General features: G+C 34.6%; 1 protein-coding gene across 1 annotated transcript in view; it reads left to right on the forward strand.

The window, feature by feature from the left end:
* Nucleotides 1-20,190, forward strand: part of LOC150110632 (WD repeat-containing protein 47-like) — a 264,760-nt gene that overhangs the window by 81,029 nt on the left and 163,541 nt on the right. Inside the window, exon 3 of the mRNA XM_090403442.1 lies at nucleotides 8,095-8,257. Within this exon, the coding sequence (XP_090259568.1) occupies nucleotides 8,095-8,257 (163 nt within the window). The remainder of the gene's footprint in view (nucleotides 1-8,094; nucleotides 8,258-20,190) is intronic.

Consider the following 20,190-nt stretch of genomic DNA (forward strand, 5'->3'; position numbering starts at 1 on the left):
TTTGTAGTGTTATAGCGTGTGAAATTTTTACATAACTACGTAAATCAAGCCTTAATAAATAAATAAATTATATTATTCAATAGCTGTCCAGTTGTTCATACCAGAATACTTTTAGCAAACAGATAATTGCTCTCGGTTTGTTCATGAAAACATTCTTTTCTAACTGTCGATCATACTTCTTGCGGCTTTTTCCCTCCAAAATTGAAATGGATAATAAATAATGGAGACTTTAAAAATATACAAACTTTCAAAATGAAAAGAAGAAACACTAATGTAGCCCTAAGCTGTAATTAAACAACAATGATTGTAATTGTTTTTCTTCGTTTATCCTCTCTCTTGCTTAATAAAAAATTTATTAAAGTATTTATTACGTTAAAATAATCTAATTTAAAAAATCAAACTTTATTCGTGTGCCATTTCCACTTGTCAATTTAAAATTCGATTTAAGTCGAAGACGCAGACAAGTACATGACTACATAAAAATGTTCCTTATTCTCAATCAAGCTGATGTACCATATATGGTAACAACTGTTAGCTTCAAGTCAAGCAGTGGGGGATAGTAATGCGTAGGTTTGTAGCGTTTAGTTTATTACTTTGCTCCCTACTCGTAACAGACTTATCACTGTCAGCTATTAGTCATCCTTTAGACAGGTTACAACATTCCAGATAAACTAGTTCCACTTCTGTGGTATGTGTGTGTGGGGGGGGGAGTATTTAACTGCGAACAGTAATAATTTTTCTCCTGACAACTGTAACTGTTTCTACAGGTGGAAAAAGTTATGAAATATTGTTTTCATATTGATTTTCCCCTGATATAAGGTAGAATTACTTTGTAGTTCTACTTTTACAGTTACTTTGTTTGTAGTATGTTATACTACGTATATTTACCTAATGTCAGTTCCCTTTTTAAATCATTTCACACACACAACACATTGTACCACCGAATAGCCTCTGGGATTGCCATGTGACCTTCTGAATGGCCTCGATATTCTGGGTCGTCAACTCCACGAGGTGCGGAAACTTTCCCCGTGTATTTTGCTACTCGTGGACATGATGTATTCCTACAGTTCTGTAAAATATGATGGCAGTGTAACCCTGTTAGGATCATATCGTAATCTTTAGATACTCGATGAAATTGAGATCCCTAAGGTGGCGAGGACCGCAGTCCATTAAAGTAAAAGCATATATCTGTTAATGTTAATGAGTGACGTGATATGATTGGAAATATCCATGTACAGTAAATGATTAACACGTGGGGTCTTCCATGATGTTCAGGGGCTGCACCATTCCTTCCAGTTCTACTGGTCACGGGATATAAGGAATGCCAGAAAAACATATTCCAAATTTAACCTTCACTTCCCCGACACTACTGCATTGTTTTTACTAAGCATAATGAGTCCATGGCCTCGTGTTGTTGCTGTACTCGTTTTTCCATCCGTATGAAATAATAGGAATTGGGATTTATTTCTACTTGTAAAATCTCACTATCCTCTGGTATCCAGAACCAGTGTTCCTTTGTCTAAATTTCTTGTCATTGTTTTATTGGACAGGTATAATTCCCTCAATAATCGTATGCTCTTATATCCCATTCGAGACAGCGTTGGTGCGTTCAGATACATCCTTTGGGGTATTGCATTTCGTTAATTGTAGTAGTTCTGTTGGAGTTTAAGATCTTATTAATCCTTCTTTTTCCTTTCACAACGATCAGCTGTTTTTGACCACATAGCTAACTCTTGATTTTGTTAATATCCGTAGTAATACCCTGACTTGTTACCGCAGTCATTAGTAGGACATTGGTATCCGAGTTACTCTTACTGGCTTCATGATTCTCCGTTCGAAACCACTCATATCACGACATTTTGCTGTGATCACTCTGAGTGGCAAATTTCTTGATACGAGTGGTTTCGTAATGTGGTTACATTGCGATCCACATTAAGATTCCTTAATTTTCGTTATTGACTGCACTGAATAAATTACAGATGGTCCGCCAATAGAGAAAGAAAAGTAAAACTGTTTTCTATTCCTAGATGTCCGTCGCACATGAACTGACTGAAAGCATGTTTTCACCTGTGGTTCATAAGGATTCACATTATCACTCTTCTCAGAACTGTTTTAATCTTATCTTCCAGATACTTCCTTAAACAAGAATTGCAAACTTATAAGTTGTCATTTTCATTACAAGAAAACAAAGTCATGACTGCGTGTATCAAAAACAGTTTGGAATTCTTTGTTAGACTTCTTAGGAAATATAGTAGAACTACCAATATTTGCCTCAAAAGCAAATGGTATCAGGTTCCTCAACGGTATTGACTGTCCAAAAACACAAAACTACTGAAGTAACTTTCAGTACAACCGACTGTTCAGAGAATACCATGAAGCCCGATTCAGTTATCCTTATGTTCCTAAAAATGATTGCTTGTTTTTATCTAAGTTTTGGTAAAGTGAGCTCTAACATCGACTTCTCTTGCCTAACTTATTAAAAATTAATTTATTTAAATTTTGTTACCGTTTTTATGTTATTGTAGTCACCTGTCCTAAATCAGGTATGTTATCATCAGCAATTCTGCTTTCGTGATACCACAATACTTGGTCGAAAGTTTAGTCAATATCACTTTTTTAATCACACGTGAATATTACTTTTCTTCATCTGTGATTAAAGTCTTACATATTTTTCTCAGGTAATATTAGTATGCAGGTCAATAGAAACGAACATTGTTGACATGCATCGTTTTAACCGTCTGTACACACACGAAAAATCTCCCCTCCCCCCCCAAAGGGTGTGTAATTATGAGTGTGATGAAAACAACATGTGCAGCCTTTAACAACAGCTTTTGTGTCTCACGTACAGGTAAAGTCTTTTGGAATTAATGTGTTACACGCTTTCTGTCAACGTGTGCTATCTAAATATCGAAGTCCGGTTTTTTTTGGTGGGGGGAGTCCACTTTCTTTCATAGGGTTTAAAATATTTATTTGCATTTTATTTGTTGATAGTCATTACTAGATTTAAATAAAACCAAGTCTGAATGATATATTTAATTCATATACGATGACTGTTCCAAATGTAAGGCACAATGGAAAGTAGCTTACGATAAATCTTTGTTAAATTTATTAATTTTGTGATGTTGGTGTGACATGACATCTTTTGCAAAAGGTAGAAAACTGTGCTAGATCTGTATATGCGCCCTTGACAATCAGAACAATGACTGGATACCTGGATAAACACAGAAGTGAGAGGTACGGTTTGTTTTTGGCTTGCTAAAAGAGAAAAACAAAACCATATTCATACTGAACTTATCAGTGTATTGTGGTGACAGTCACTGAACGATGGCGCAGTTATTCTGAACGACTTCTTCCACCACATTACGTGTAGGTTGCATTGAAGCATGGTCACAATACACGCTAACAAAAATTCTGATTTTCGCTCAGAAAACAAATCACAGTTCTCACCTCTGTTCATCCAGCTTTCCGGTGGATAGCTATTTTGTTTTTGATATCACATGCGGGTGTGCGGACCTAGCGCACTCTTCTGCTTGTAATAACTGTTATATCTGTCGACACTAGATAGTTAATATTTTTTCTAACAAGCATTTTCTGCAAGTTGTGTATGCTCCCCTTGCACTTTTCTGTTGGAACAGCCCTTATACATAACTTCTTGACAAGTAACGCAACAATTGACACTGAAAATTTCGTAATATCGGCAATCATTTCTTAAACCTATTTCTTAATTACTGCTGTTGAATTTTTGAATAGTCACTGAATAAATTCACGGTAGAAATCGCATGGAGTCGCATACTTTCTTAATAGCCTAAATTTTCGTGATTTCTTTGTGTATCCAGTTTCTGTCGGAGGCACGTGATGATCGTTTTTAATCTGAAGTTTTTGGCACACCCTTAGTGGTATTAATGCCAGCTTGTTTTCTTTTAAGATCTCTCTAACTCCTTATATGTAACAGTAGCTTGCTGAGGCTGTTTACTCTTTTCAGAATAAAGAAATATATACCTTATTACATAATATCGTACAAATACTAGTCGCTATAACAGAATAAATGTCAACATTTTCAAGGCAGTATTCTCTACTGCATCTTGATCATTAGGGGTTTCTTTCATAGCGTGTTTTCACCTGTGGTTCATAAGGATTCACATTATCACTCTTCTCAGAACTGTTTTAATCTTATCTTTTAGATACCTCCTTAAACAAGAATTGCAAACTTATAAGATGTCATATCTTTTACCCACTCTCTCTCTCTCTGCTTTCAGACTACAAATAGATATTTTGCATGAGGCCCATACAAATGTCTTTATTATCAAAATTGAAATGTCGGATGATTTAAGAAAAATCAGTCGGAAATTTACAGAAATATTAAAATTGGCACTTATAATTATTACTAACCTTGCTAAAAAAATCTTACTAGTGAGGATTTCTCAATTAAAATTGTAATCATGTTTATTCATCTTTTCAGTGAATTAAAATTGTAATTGTACTTTCATTTAATGTGCTCTTCGCCTTTCGCTTTACACTTCGTACTAACGTTTCGGTTTTATTTCTTTTTTTTTTTTTTTTTTTTTAACAATTCATAACTACTTAATACAAGTTCTACTACTGCATGATATCACAAGAATTCCATTCTTAAAAAACATTAAACAAGCAAAGTATTACATTACCAAATTGTAATACTTTGCTTGTTAATACCTAACAAGCACTCTTTTTTATAACCTTATAAAAGTATCATGAGTGCTGCCATCTGATGACTATTTTAAACCTTCCGTGTTTGTTTCTATGCTCCGTAAAGATCATATTCCAATGCTCACAATAACTTTCCCAGTGTTTTTGCTTTATAAATTGTGTTTTTTATTTGTCATTTCTTATGTGATAATATTCTTATTTCATAAGATCAGCCTCATCTTGTAGTTGTTTATTGTGTGCTGTTTTTAATAAATTCCTGATAGTTCTTTTATTTCTTCTGTATACATGCAAATGTTTTGATTTACATTTTCTACTTTGTTTTTGACCTAATGCTCTTGGTTAATGTTTCTAAAATTTTTCCATTAAGAATCTGTATCTTTCTCATCGTTCATGAGGAAGATATAGATTTTGAAACTCTTTTAATCGTTTTTTGGGATAGCATTTTTCTGCTGTTTTTTTTTCCACTGTTATTTATTTTTTATATAATTGAATTTCCTGGGAGTAGTCCGTAATCATAAATGCTACAAGTCTATTATATAGATTTCATTTGGATATATTCTAGGATAGATGTATATCCTCTGATATTTCTCTATATTACTTTTCTTGAAGTAAAAAAAAAATTATATTATTCATTCCATATTTGGTATCTTTACAACCATGGAGTAGTAATCTTATTCCAATTTGAATTTGCCAATATCTTTGACATTTCTACGAGTAATATTACATTTCTTTTATGTTTGCATTCTTCCTTGCTGTTTAAAAAATTAAGCATAATTATTATTTTAATGAGTTGGAAGATATCTGGTGATGATAATTTTGTGGTATTTTTTAAATCTTGATCATTCACAAGCAGAGAATGAGCCAAAGGAATCCTGCTAAAATCATTTTATATTTCGGTGTTACCCCTCAAGTATTCTTTCATATACATATTCCCATACTTTTTATTTTATATTATACTTTATATTATATTGAAATTCCTCATTATTATTATTAATAAAATCACTCCGTTATTATTTGTCATACGTGCTTTAATTCTTTAATGTTTCTCTACTCTGTTAAAAGTATGTATTATTATATTTATACATTTCTTTACCTTTGTCTTTGGTTTCAGATATGCATGCTATTTTTAAACTTTTGTTATCTAGGGTAATTTTTCAGTTGGCTTGTGGTTTTGATTTAAGGAGCAAACGTTTCATCTTCCAGATCTCAATTTGTTCTGTTTCACTGTCTTTTCCTTTGTTCTTTCTTACTAAATTCATCTGTGCAATCCGTTTGAGTCTAATCTCTCATTGAACTTTTAATGTTTACATCGTACGTACGGTTACTGTTTCTACTTGTTGAATTCCCCCTGCTTTATCTCAGCATGTTGATGCAACCTTTATTTCATACCTAGAGTGGTACTTTAAGTAGTTGGCCTGCTGGCATATATTTTCCATATCTTCCATTCACTCTCTAACCACAATGAAGCTACAGGTAGAATTAAATGAGTTGCCGTGTATACTCTAAGCATATATGCTGGGTTTTTTTTTTTTTTTTTATTTTTTATTTTTTTATGCTTACGCACTCTGTATAGAGACAATTTCGTTTTGCCACTTTTGGGATGGAAACTGGAGTTTCTTTCTATTTTTTATTTTTTTCCCCTAAAAATTCTGCCATCCAGTATGAGACTTACTCATGTTCAGTGGGAAAGCTTTTATTAACGTCGTTTCTGTCCTGGACTGGATTCAAAGCAATCATTGCTGCAATTGATCCGCAGATGCTCTGTTTCTTCGGAATCAGACTTAAAATAATGCAAAAAATTTTAAGAAATCCTAAATAATACATTTTGATTCCGCATCTGGTTGTGTGGAATTATTAATATTAATTCGAATTATTTCGCCAATAAAAGTGCATCGATTGAAACAAAAATTGAAAACCGATGGACTTCTTGTTTGCGACCTGCATATCAAATTTATTTTATTGAATTCTATCCACCCAGTGTGATGTTATCACAATACCTAATTTCGATACATTTTTCTTTGTACACCATCCAACTAGCCCAATTGAAAATAAAATTGAAAAGGGTGGCAGTGACATTGCTCCTGCAAAATACATGAGAAAAGTCATTGGTCCCTTAAGGAAAATCATTGAGGATCATTATTTGCAATTTTGAATAAAAAGCAAAACATTTTTAGCCAAATGAATGGTTTTCAACTATGTGCTATCGCGTTGTCACAGTTAAAATGCAAAAAGTTTTAATTCCAAATGACTTCGTTTTGTTTCTAAAATTAAAGATACCCCAGTCGGACAGTGTGTCATTTGACTGAAAAAGACATAATACGATTCCTGTCAATGATGTAACATATTCGTAAACGTGATTTTTAGATAAATAAGCTATATGCAGTTCTGTAAAATAGTAGCATCGTTGGCTCAGAGTATGGCTTCCAGAGACATTTTGAGAGAACAAAAAAGAAAGAAAGAGAATGAAAGTGAGTCAGTTAAAAGGTCCTTTGCCCGCTTACTTCCTTATAGCCACGTCTTGTATACAATGATATACAATGATTCGAAGTTCAACAAAAGTTTGTTGAACTTCGAATCTCCTCTCTTATGTCCTGGTTCTTCTGTTGCATTTCTTGGAAAGCTCACTTCAGTGACTGCTACTTAACAATGAAAAACTCGTTATGATTTAACTAATATAAATATTATTGTTTGCTGACATGGTAATGATTGTTCAAATGTATGGTATAATACCATAATATACCTTGAAATACCATTGGTATTTCAAGGATACGTTGTAAGTGTTGTGTTATATAGACTTCCCCTTTGTAAATTGGAAATGTTTTTATGCGACTCTCCCACCCACGAAAAGTTTTTTTTTTAATTTATTTATTTATAAATCCTATAGTACATTAACACCGTGGGAGGCTACGAATATTTTTTCGTTCATTTTATATCTACAAATAAGCACTGCGATGGCAGCGAAAATTATTCTTTCATCGTATCACTTTTTTTTATCCATGTTGTAGATACCAGTTATGTGCACACGATTATTAACCCACTCACCTGCGAAATTTTTATTCCTACCAAATATTGTAACCACGGAGATACTGCTGGTATTTTTAAGTTATTCTTGAAAAGTGTCACCTCAGTACAAGTGAACATTATTGCTGTAGTATTGAAATAATAACAACGGATGTTAACTGATGGTCGCCAGTCGATAAGTTAATATATATATAATAGGTCAATTTCTTACATCATATATGACATTCTAGGGCAGCACACTCTTCTCTGTAGGCGGCGTCAATTTTCGCCTTGAGATATTTGACATATCCTACGCGTTGGTTTTGCTTGTGACGCAAGTGTCTGATGTGGTTATCTTAGGCGTTGTCCTACTTTGTTTTCAAACATTTTCCTTACAGAAGAGTAAATCAGACGCACATATAACATCTGTGCTTACATGGATGACTTGCGCGTTCGCAAAAGGATTAATAAGCTTTTTGGAGATGAAAAAAAGTATACACATGTGTGTATAGAAGAGGAATGCCATTCAAGATGTGAACAGCATGGCCCGGGAGCTGCAAGCAATGTTTATGAGGTATTTTTGTTTTTTTTTCAACTTTAAAAGATTTTACTGAATATATGAGAACCCTCTACATGTTTTTGTGTTGAAAGTCTTTAAGTACAAGTGTTTTGATGTTGAAACTGTTTTTTTTTAATGACCGAGTGTGACACGCGCGTGTACCAGCTGTTGAACCTAATATGAGTATTTCGGAGTGTCTCTTTGAACACGTATGACAAATGTATTTATAAGTACACCGTTTTGAGGCCTAAATTTTTTCTTCTTTTTGTGATAGATCGGCATAAGAATAAATAAGATATGATTCCTGCAACGAATAAGAGGTAATTAAGAATATCGCAACTTCTCATGTTACTGTCAACATCACAGTATTAATTAACGGCTTCATTTATTTCATTTCATTCATGGTACCTTTTTTATCAATAGTGGTATAATTGTATGCATGTACTGTACAGATGTAGCTTAGTCTTGCTTATTTAGAATATTTTGCGCAGCCAAACCTGATGCTGTTTGGCAAACTGTGGTGACTATGATTAGTTTTAAGGAAAAAGTTATGTTTTATTTATTGAACACAACACCTAAGCAGTTAGATTGGATAGGCTAGTTATTACGAATGAAACTAAAGTTATGAGCTCAGTAGATTATCTCTTTTAATTGCATTTGTTCTTTTGCCAACTTTTTGTTGGATGAAATATCTCCATCACCGTATGAAATTAACCAAGACGCTTATCGTTAAAAAAATAAAAATAAAAAAATAATAATAATACCAGTAAGAGTAGTATTAAAAGCCTAAGAGATCAAACGCCTCGAATCTATTCCCAAAAATTACTATAATTAATAAAATTATCTTTCAATATTCATATACGAGTAAGGACATCTAAAGCTTCGACAATGATGAACAATGTAAACAGCTTAAACTAAATTAATAAATAAAGTAGAAACACAGCTTTACACGCATTCCTCTACGGATTCTGGATATTCGACTAGAATTATAAAAGTCAGTTACTGTAGTATCAACCCGTACCGCATCATGAATAGGTGGGTTTCCAAATATAGAAATGGCTTAATCTTCTCAGCGCTTTGGTGTCATTGTTGCTTCTGGGGAAGATGCTCTCTAGGGCTCAGAAAAGTATAAATCCGCCTCTATGATTAATGTGGATTCATCACAATAGGATATAAAATTTATCCGCCGTCTTAAAAACATTCACAGACATCCATTCTCTCAGTAGGATGTGAATCCACGATCTGTTGCTGAGAGAGTAGTTCCGCAATCCTCGCCCGGCTAGCCAAGTAGTCAAGTTTCCTGTATCGTAATTCTGGTCAGTTCAACCTAATTTGCGAATGGAGTAAATCACTAAATATCACAAGTTATCTTTGGGACATTTAGTAATTCCTGAAGTTCTTGGAATGAATCTACTAATATGCCAGTTTTGAACTCATTTTTTATAATTTTCATATTGCCTGAGATTCGCTGATCGATATCACCTAGCATAGTACTTACCGAAAGTTGCTTAAACTAATTTACATACACTATTCCTTTCGTAGCGCGAACGATCTTTCTAACTAATGGGCATATCATCGTTACTGAGTGTGACGACTTGAATATATTAAAAAAAAAAAATTAATATTAAGTGAAGTATTTTGTACAGTAAACTAAGTTGTCGAATTGGGTATTGTTACGTCGTTGGTTTTTTATAAATTTACTACTATTATTTTTCCTGTGCCAACGAAGAATAAATCTCTAAACTATCTCTCTGGGATCCGTTTCCCTTTTCAAGCTCTGACGATATTTGTTTGTTTTAGCTACGCCAGTCAGAGCTTTAGGACAGAAAATTCTTGTCCAAAGAAACCTTCCCGGAGGTCAAGTGTTACCTAACTTTATTAAATGAATTAAGTAGCTTAAAGTAATCTTAGCATACGGTCATGGCCTAAATTGCTCTTAACTTCCTTTATATTCCCCTTATGCATAGGTCCGTGGTTTTATGAGTGGTAAAATCAGTCTCATGCTCAGATAAAACTCAGGCTTACATAGAAAAACATGTTTATTAAGTTGTCAAAGAGATTACAATTAAGTTAACATGTCAAAGGCTAATCACATTTTTATCATTACCAAATCACTAGTTAAGCAAATAAGAAATGTTCAAACTAACAAGTATGCTATTCACATTCCATGGGTAAATTAAAATCCACACATAGCACAAAACATAAGTCAACTTCTAAACTTAATTTTCTGTTATTTTACTCCTTCACATTAGATTAGGAACCGCACAATCATAAGTTCTCAGACTACCAGTCCAATACAGTCAATAAATCATTGCACATGGTCACTATAAAGTTCTCTTTCCTCCTAAAATTCTTGTTCCTTCTTTCATCTAAAACTAATTATTACATGGATAAAAGAAAAGGTTTTAGTACTTTACCACCTTGACGTGACGATATCGTGATTCTTTCGTCCGTCCTTTGTTTGGGGATATCTTTCTGTTATGGTAGGTTGCCGCCACGCGGAAGTCACGTGCTAGTCACAAATTGGGCATTTTTCTTTGCTGGACACACGCTCATTTCATGGTTTGCTGTCGTTAGCTCGACCGCCATCAAGGGGAATCCTTTGCTTTCTCACATCGGTTAAACCTTTACCGATGGCCCGAATTGGAAAACTGCTGTCATCTGGCGTATAGCCTTGTTCGACTCGCGTCAGTCAGCAACGGGGAAAGGTTGCAGCTCATCGTTGTCAAGCTTCCATCCGATCATCAGCATCGCTGGTCCGTGCGAGAGCACAGGAACAGGTAACAACAAGAAGGCAAAAAAAAACAAGAGAGAGCTTCAAACACGCCTGAACTCACTTTTTATCCTCCTTCATAGCGCCCTCTTTCTGCCTTCGAATCTTATTCAAGGCAACTCCCTATTTACTCTTACGAAGTGACGTCACATTTCTGCTCCTCGATGAGCGCTCTTTTCGTGGAACGCGAATTCCGTTCGCTTTCCACGAATGCCTCTGCCTCGGGGTTTACGTCATCGGCGGAGGTCAGCAAGCAACATTTCGACTTTTGTTAGCATTTAGATACACGTTCTTGTATAGAGCACAATTTTACATTGAAGCTTTAAACAATATATTTATGTTTAGACATGCAATTTTTTCTAATATTCATTTTCTAAAGAAAATGTGACATGTTCTCTCATATAATATTCTTACTTTGCCAACAGTACAAGTATTTTCTTACTTAGTATTGTGTTTTAGTTAAATCTTGAATGAATGATTCTTTTCTTGAAAGAGTCCTCATTCAAGATCTAATAGTATTAATGACATTAATCCTGTATACTGTATATATATATATATATGTCCGCGCGGTTCGCCTAGTGGCTTTGCAACCATATGCCTGGGGAAGGAGTGTCCTAGGTTCGATTCCCGTGAGGAGCTTAAGGATCTTCCTCAGCCATTGCCAAGTTAGTCGGTCTTGGGCGTGGACAGCAGAGTTTATTCCACCAGTTTATCTGGGGTTTTCATCCCGCAAGCAGGCAAACCAGACCCGTGAACACACAGGCTACAGTCATAGAAATACGGCAAGGAAGTTATTATTGCGTCATTATCTCCCTAGTAATCAGCTGCAACCCTCTCAAAGAGAGGAAGCCACAGGATCTGATCAGACTGTATATATATTTCAGCAAAACTGATTTCTAAAAATAAAATTCTGCTCAAATTTTATTTAGAGATTTTTATGCTACTCCCACCCACAAAAGGTCATAAACCTGTAGTACGTTAATACCTTATGTGTATATCCTAAGGATTTTTTTGCATTTTTTATTAATTTTTGTAATGCTTTATTGATTTTTTTTTTTTTTACCAGGATTCTGGAAACCTGCTTTAGAGACCAAACATGGAACTTTTTTCAAGCCACTTCAGGATTTCAATAAGCGGGGCAGTGGTCTCACACCGAGCGATGGAATTCATCTACCACTTGAAGACAGCCATGCACATCCATGCCCACAGTGGGAATGGAACTCACAGCCTGTTAATCAGAGAGCAGATACGCTAACCACTATGCCAATCAAATCAGCCTGATTGGCTGAGTTGTATTGAAATGTAGCACGAAGACAGTCACATACATTCATACCCATAACGGAATTCGAACCCATAGTCTGTTATTCGGAGAGTAGAAACGCTAACCACTAGGTAGTCCAACCATATCGACCTGATTGGCTGAGTGATATTGAAATGTGCCATTTGTTCACTTCACCGTGTCACTTCCACTAACATTTAACTTTGATGTCCTCTTGGTAAATGCTAGGCGACTAGTGGTCCCTATGTCGCCAGCCTGTCCTATGTTGCAAGTTCATTTTATTCGGTTTAGACTTTATAACTCTGAGTCTATATACCGCGAATAGTTTTTTTTTTTTTTCACATCAGCATCTCGTTAAAGTAGATCATGCCATAGATTAATTCCTGCTTTACTATCAATATTTTTTAAGTTGCAGTTCCATTGTAGTTTTTAGGTGGTTGTTTCAGTACTAATATCTCATAGAAGCGATCTGCGTTATATTAAAAAAATAAGAAGAAAAGAACGAACGAAAAAAAATCAACTGCAGAGTCACTGGATAGTCTCCGAAAGATCCCTTGGTGATGCTGCTGGTATTTAATGCTAACTTGTCTGAGGATAATCTTGCACTTTTGAAGAATAAGATGCGTTTGAAAATTAAATATTAAAATAATAAAATAGTGGTTTGTAAAATGTCCAACCTGTTCCTAAAAAGAGACAAATCTTTTCCATAAAGTAATCATTCTATCGTTCATTTCAATATTTCTGAAGTAACGGAGAGATTCATTGTCATTCGACTTTGTGCTACTTAGAAACCTGTTGATTAATTGAACGATCACTAATATGTATTCCGCCACTTTCGATCAACAAGGGCTTGCCTATGTTACCCATCTGTGGAGAAATGCCATGAAAAATTCATGAGGAAGTCAAGTTGTCTCTCTCTTGATATCTCGGAAGCATTTGATCCAATTAGTAAGTTCTCATCTTAAGATCTTAATCGTGACTTTTGCAACCGGGTTACTAACTTTTTTTACTCTTGTGGCATTTACTTGTGATGAGAGGTATATTGCCCTCCTGTAATTTGCAACAAATGCTGGAGTATTACAAAGAACTCTTCTCTAATCTATTCTCTTTCTTTTCTATATCAGCAACCTTCAGTTAACGGCGAATCTTGTCTGCATATTGTATTCAATAGTATTCCTCTCCTTCATTTCACAAACCTTACATTACTTACGCAGATTACGAAAATTTCTAGAATGTCCACAGCTTTAATTACTGATCTCCAAACCATTCTACCATGTGGTTCTGATTGGAATCACTGGAGCTAACAAGGATCCTTAGCACCAATGCTAAAACTCATATCTGTCTAATTTCTCGCAAACAAATAATATTTTTCACTCTTCTTCAGGAAATTAGGTTTTCGGTTTCGATGAGATAAAATAATGCTTTACTTTATCTCATCGAATATCGATTTCTCGAAAATTTAACTTTCGTCTTATTTCCTGCAACAAAGAATGTTTATTTCCAATCTTATATTTGACAACCAAATCTCTAAATAGGACGATATCTCTCACCTTGGGGCAACTGCTAGTCGTTCTTGTTATAAACACGAGCTGTATCGCCTCCACAGTATTTAAGAAGATATGAGCTTTTTCTCTCCGTGCAATACTTTATCCGCATGTAATAATGATATACTGTTGTTGTTTTTTTTTTTTTTTTGAACATCTCATGTGTGGGGCTGCTTTTATATATAACTTTACCTCTTTACAACAGTTAATTCTTTGCAAATTGCAAATCAAATCAGCCATTCAGTACTGTTCTCGCATCTCGATAATATCCTTGAGAGCCCTCCTTAAAATCCTTACTCAGTGCTGAAGGTTGATTAATGACCATTGCTTTTCTATATCAGCAACCGTCTTCAGCGTTGATTACCATCTCATTCCATTCTCTTTCACATCGATGTTCACATTCTGCTGGTTACATTTTCTACAAATATTTCCAAGACCACTCTTCATCAAACTAATGCATCGGTAATTCTCCATCTTTCTCTAGACATATTTAGCCGTAATTTCTCTATCCATGCAAACAACCTCTCAGTGTGTGTGTAGATTACCATAAAAAGTGTTGTAGGGGTAGCAGTACTCTGAAGCTCGTACAGCAGAGCTCAAGTGGTTTTATCAAAAGGTTCGATATTCCTGGTGTTTAATCACTGGAAAAAAGAAAAAAAGAAAGAAAAAAAAAACATTGTCTAAGACAGCGCTTCCCAAACTGTGGGCCGTAGGTTTTGTTGAGGGGGCCGTGAAATAATGAAAACAAATTTAAAATGTTTTAAGACTAAGTAGATTTTTTTTATTTTAAAAGAAACGTATTTAACTTTTATTATTTATTATTTCTTTTTTGTTATTTTTTATATTTTAATGGAGAAATTCACACATTGGTGTTGGTTCACAAACTTTGCTTCTTGCGTATTTCGGAGCTTGCTTATTCACGTTTCATTTCAAAGCAGTGGTTAATTGTATTTACTTCGAATGCTCTCCAGGGAAGCTCCAAATCTTCCCTTTCATCACGCGTTCGTAATCAGGGACTGTTGATATTGACTTTATATACATATCAAAACTCGTTTTATATTATCACTGTCATCCGAGCTAGTGTTCTGTTACCAATAAAAGTTTCGCATATACTTCACACATGAAAAAAAAAGCTTAAACAAGTTCATGTGGGGAAGATAGTAACTCCCTTGCAGTGGTAAACAACACCCCTCCCTAACAGGCACTATACTGCAGAGGCAATAAAACAAATACTTTTATTATGCCAGTGAATAAGATATGAGGAGTCTGTGTAATATATTTCTCAACAAATAGTGCAATTAGAGACAACTGGGATAAATACACACTAATTAATGAATCACATGTCCCCTCATACAGAAAATATGCTGTATAGACTGAAACAAAACCATATGTTGCATGGGCAAACACAGTATCTAACTAAAAACTATTGTTGTTAATTAGATGTATGTGAGTTCGATTTCCGAAGGCAGCAATAAAATTCAACCGAACGTGTTAAAATTCGTAAAAGTGTTAAAACTAAGTAATATATATATATATATAATGAATGTTATGGCAGTTTCACATATGGAATTCGGTTGAAGAGAGTTAGCATTTCAACTCAATTGTCAGCTATGCTTTTATCTTTCGGTTGCGCGATCTTTTGTTAATTCCGCACCAATCATATGCACGTTTTAATAACCTGCCTTTGCTGTCTGTTTCGCGTTAGGCTTAATTACCGTAAAGGGAGAAAAGTCACAAAAGAGGAAAAATGTTCCTGGTCCGGGGATTCCCTTATTCAGGTAATATTCACTAATTTCATGCTATCAGTCTGTGGTGTGCCAGTATCGGTAAGTGGTGATATTATTTGATCTATTCTACGTTAAAAAATTTAACCCTGAGATGGATAAGTGGCTGATAAAAAAAAAAATTTAAAAAAATCCCACGAACAATCAGAAGAAGCAGAAACAGACTCAAAAAAAAAAAAAAAAAACGACAGTATTTCATATTTTACCAGAACAACCCGCATCGTCTTCAGAACCAAACGGTAAGAGGCAAAAAATGTAATATATGCACTTGATTTTGCAATATGCGCTGTGTATGTTTTATATTGAATATAAATACAATAAATATTATAATAATATATGCCTATATTACGATTTTTTTCGACGGGGGGGGGCGTGAAATATTTTAATTTTTGCAAAGGGGGCCCTGACATCCAGAAGCTTGGGAAGTACTGGTCTAAGAGGCGTAAGTGTAGTCCTAAGATAGTCTATGAGGAACTGGTTGCTGATGTTTGGGGATGGGAAAAGAACAGGCTGGGAACATAATCTGCTGTTTTCATGGGGAGATACCCCAGGTATAGACCAATCTTATTCCACTCTCAAACATCGCACCCTCGTAGAAAATATATATAAGCAAAAACCGATTCACACATGTACAGCAAAAGTATTAACTTATCACCTTGTGCAATAAGAATTTTTTTTCTATTCCATGTCAATATGATTCTGGTTTATTTGTAGTACAACTGTAATACTTAAAAATCTCTAGGTCAGAGAATAGTTATGTCAGTTAATTAAACCAGTATGAATACATGTCATTAGAACAAAAATACCAGTGAAATCAGAACTCAGCGAGATCTGGATAGGTGTATGTTCGTGACAGTAGCTTTGAATAATGTTGTACCTATTTTATATTATCTAGAACTCGTTTTCACTTTCTCGTTAATGACAGATGCTTAGTCGGGAATTCTTCCGCCTGTATGCGTGTTTGAAACTGCCCACCTATTATCCGGTATGAACGTAGTACGTGCTTGCGTAATCTCCCGCTGTAAAAAACAAAGCAGTCTGCTAAGCATGTCTCACTCCTAGTGCGAAAGCTGCATTATTTCATGAAGTTAGGAGAATGCCTTATTTGGTTTCAAAATTTTCGTGAACTTTATAAAAGAAGTATTTTTTCAGCCTTCTGCAGAAAACAATCCTGAATAGTAGATCCGGTTTATTGACTTAAATTTTATTTGAACTTAAACTAAACCCGCAAAACATTAAGCTCTTTATTCAGTATTCTTCATATGAACGATTTCAGATCATGAAAGATGTGGATCTCTTTTCCCTTTCCTTCTCAACCATGAGAAATATTCTGCACTCTAACATTCTATGTTAACTTAAATAATATATAAAGACAAGGGAAAAATCTTAAGTTCGCCATAAAAATTACTTCTCGGGAGTACTGCAAAAATCAATAATCCGCAGTTGTACTAAGAATGTGTTTATTTAGGATTTTTGCATATCTTAGAACTGAACCACAATTAGCAGATCCGAACTAACCTGCTTATATTACAAATATAAACGTTAAACTTTATTTGCCGTAAATTTTCTTACGTTGTAGTTTACTTCGATGCATATAGATACTATAAAAGAGTGACATTTACGGGGTTAAGGGGGGGGGGGAAGCAAGCATACTATTCTGCATTTTCATACTGCTGAGGAAGACAAGACAGAAAGTTGCAATGGGATGGTAAAAATTCAAGAGACCAAGTAACCACAATGTTTGCGTTCCCTACAATAAGTCGTTTTTAATGTACTTAATATTTTATCTCATCAAGAGTTTCCCTCCCACACACACACACACACACACACACACACACCCCTTTCAAACTACTGTATAAGCATACCTGCGCGCTTTGGGTTTCACTACGTTTTGGAATTTTGCGGTATGCAGATGTTACCATTGGTGAGCTATAAGGGGCTCGCTCGATCCCTTTGTTAAATTTTTCTCAAATTTGTGAGTCCCTTGTTCTTCTTGTAGAACTACAAAATACCACTGTGGAATGTATACATGCTACTATAATTGCTACTTTAAATTGATATGGATTTTCTGATAACTATATAAAAAAATAATTTCATTGCATTTTGTTCTGATGAAGCTAGTATAATGTTAGGAAACAAATCAGGTATTGCAATCAAACTTCTACAAAAATTTCCCAACGTTGTGATTTGTCATTACGCTCATCGTTTACACTTAGCATTAGACGATTCGATAAAAAACATTAAAGAAATAAATCATTTTGAAATATTTATGGATAAATTATATGCTTTTTATCATCGATCATCAAAAAATCAACGCGAATTAAATACGATTGCAAAAGAACTTGGTATCGAAATTTTAAAGATCAACCGTGTGTTTGGACCACGATGGGCAGCTTGTAGTTTACGAGCGGCTCTTGCTTTGTGGAGAAATTACCCAGCTTTATGCAAGCATTTTGCATCGAAATAAATACAGTATAAGGGCTTTTTAAACAGACTTCTCAATTTGAAATTTTTAAAAGATCTAACTTAATGATTGATATCCTACAGGAATTATCATATCTGTCAGAAGCTCTACAAAGTCGCTATATAAGTATTATAATGACTAAGTTAGGTTTTCTCTCTCTCGACGATGCCAGCCCTTTGTTAAAATTTCCATAGCTCACCACTGGATGTTACCCATTGAGACCAATATCAAGTTGTGATCGAAGTTACATGAAACATTCGGCATCTGGTGAATTATTCAAAAGCCATTACTGGTAAAGAAAGAAAGAAAGATGTTGTGTAAGTATCTCGTGTTTTAGATATTTTAATAGAAAAGTGAACAATTTATTGGATAGTAACTCCACTCGTAAGGACGACGCAACATTTTCGGTTGAAAATATCTCAGTTCAAATGCCGACTAGGACGCGAGGAAATTCTTTATAAGGTTTTCATCTGAAGACGAGAGTAAGGCCTTCCTCCGAGAAAATGCTTGAAATGGACACTCTTCAGATAAAAAAAGAAGTGAATCATGGACCAAATTAAAAAGTCGTGATTAAATTTCGAGAACTAACAATGTTTCTACGAATACCGCTTACCGCTAATTACTCTTTCTTTTTAGATTTTTTTTTATCGAGACCTTTTTATATTGAGAATAACAGCCTCAAAAGCACTAAAAAAAAAGTAACACTATTTTTTAGTTCTTTTTAATCATAACTCAAAGCTCACTTGGTTTTAATACATGCTAACTTATATTTTAAATGCGGAGATAAGGGGGGGGGGAATTCATTTGTTGTCATTCATTCAAAATAGTTGAACCCGGAGTTGCTTTTAGTACATAATGATCCGTTTTGGATATAGGCATTTCAGTTTTGGTATCAATGAGATTATCGTTAGTGAAAAGACTTCGGTAAAATAACAAAATCGTATAAAATTAACAACTTAGCTCTGAGTGTGTGGAATTTAATAGGATTCTACTAAAAATTAGTGGAATTATCTCGACTATAGTAAAACAGACCACTTTTAATGCGAAATTAGGCAAAACTATTTGAAACGAACTTGTTACGAATCATATTAACCCAAGTCAAAATCGCAAAGATATTGCGCTAATGAATGACATCACGTCAGTGAATGCTAATACTACAGCTACCTTTTTTTGATTGACACTGATAGTATAATTTTGTATCGCTTGGAATTGTTTTGCCACTATGTGGTCAGAAGCGATCCTAAATACCAAATTTCATTGTATTTTTTACCAGTCATCGTGGAATTGTTACTTTTTATCATTTGGAATAATTTTGCTACTCCAATATAAATCAATATTGGGTGACTCGACAAATTTTAATAGTGTCCAAAACCAAACTGCACTATAATCTGTTCTGGCTGAACAGAATATTAAAACTTCCTGATGGAAGTGCAGTATTCACTCAGTCATGATTAAATTTTAAGAATAAGTAGGGGTTTGTAGGCACTGTTGACGGTGAGGAAACCAGTTTCTCGCATCCTATCTCTATTTATTTATTTTTTTTTATTTGCTTAACAGTATAATACTGGTTTGCATTATTATAAAAATGCAAAAATAAATAGTTGAAACAGTACTGTCCATAAAAAAATGCTTTTGTGAATTTCCTTATTGTATATAATAAGCGAGTGGATTCTAAGTGACTTGCCTCGAAATTCATATTTCTCGAAAGCTGTATAATGATCAGTTTTGATCATTCATTACTTGTCAGTTTAGAACCCTCAGGCTGTTGTTTGAAGCCAGTGTTTTTGTTTGCTAGCAGCGTATATACTCTTCTCTAGCTGGTTCACCTGTTTCGTAGGATTAAAAAACCACTACGATCACGTGAGACCAGCTAACTCAGTATTTCTCAACAATTTGAATATTTTGGGAGCAGTTAGAAAGCGTACATATTTATATTATACTTTTTCCGAACTTGGCTGACTATTATGCTAGAGGCGGAGGACATCAAAATCTTTGAGACGTTGAGGTGGGGCATGATCCAAAAAAGGTTGAGAAACACTGAGCTAAATCTTCGATTGAAGATCTTTATAAATTTCGCGATCATCACAGAAATTTAACCGTCGTC

This window comes from Typopeltis vanoorti, chromosome 1, assembly GCF_054136105.1.
Source record: "Typopeltis vanoorti isolate ZY-2024b chromosome 1, IOZ_Tvanoo_1.0, whole genome shotgun sequence".
Lineage (NCBI taxonomy): Eukaryota > Metazoa > Arthropoda > Arachnida > Uropygi > Thelyphonidae > Typopeltis > Typopeltis vanoorti.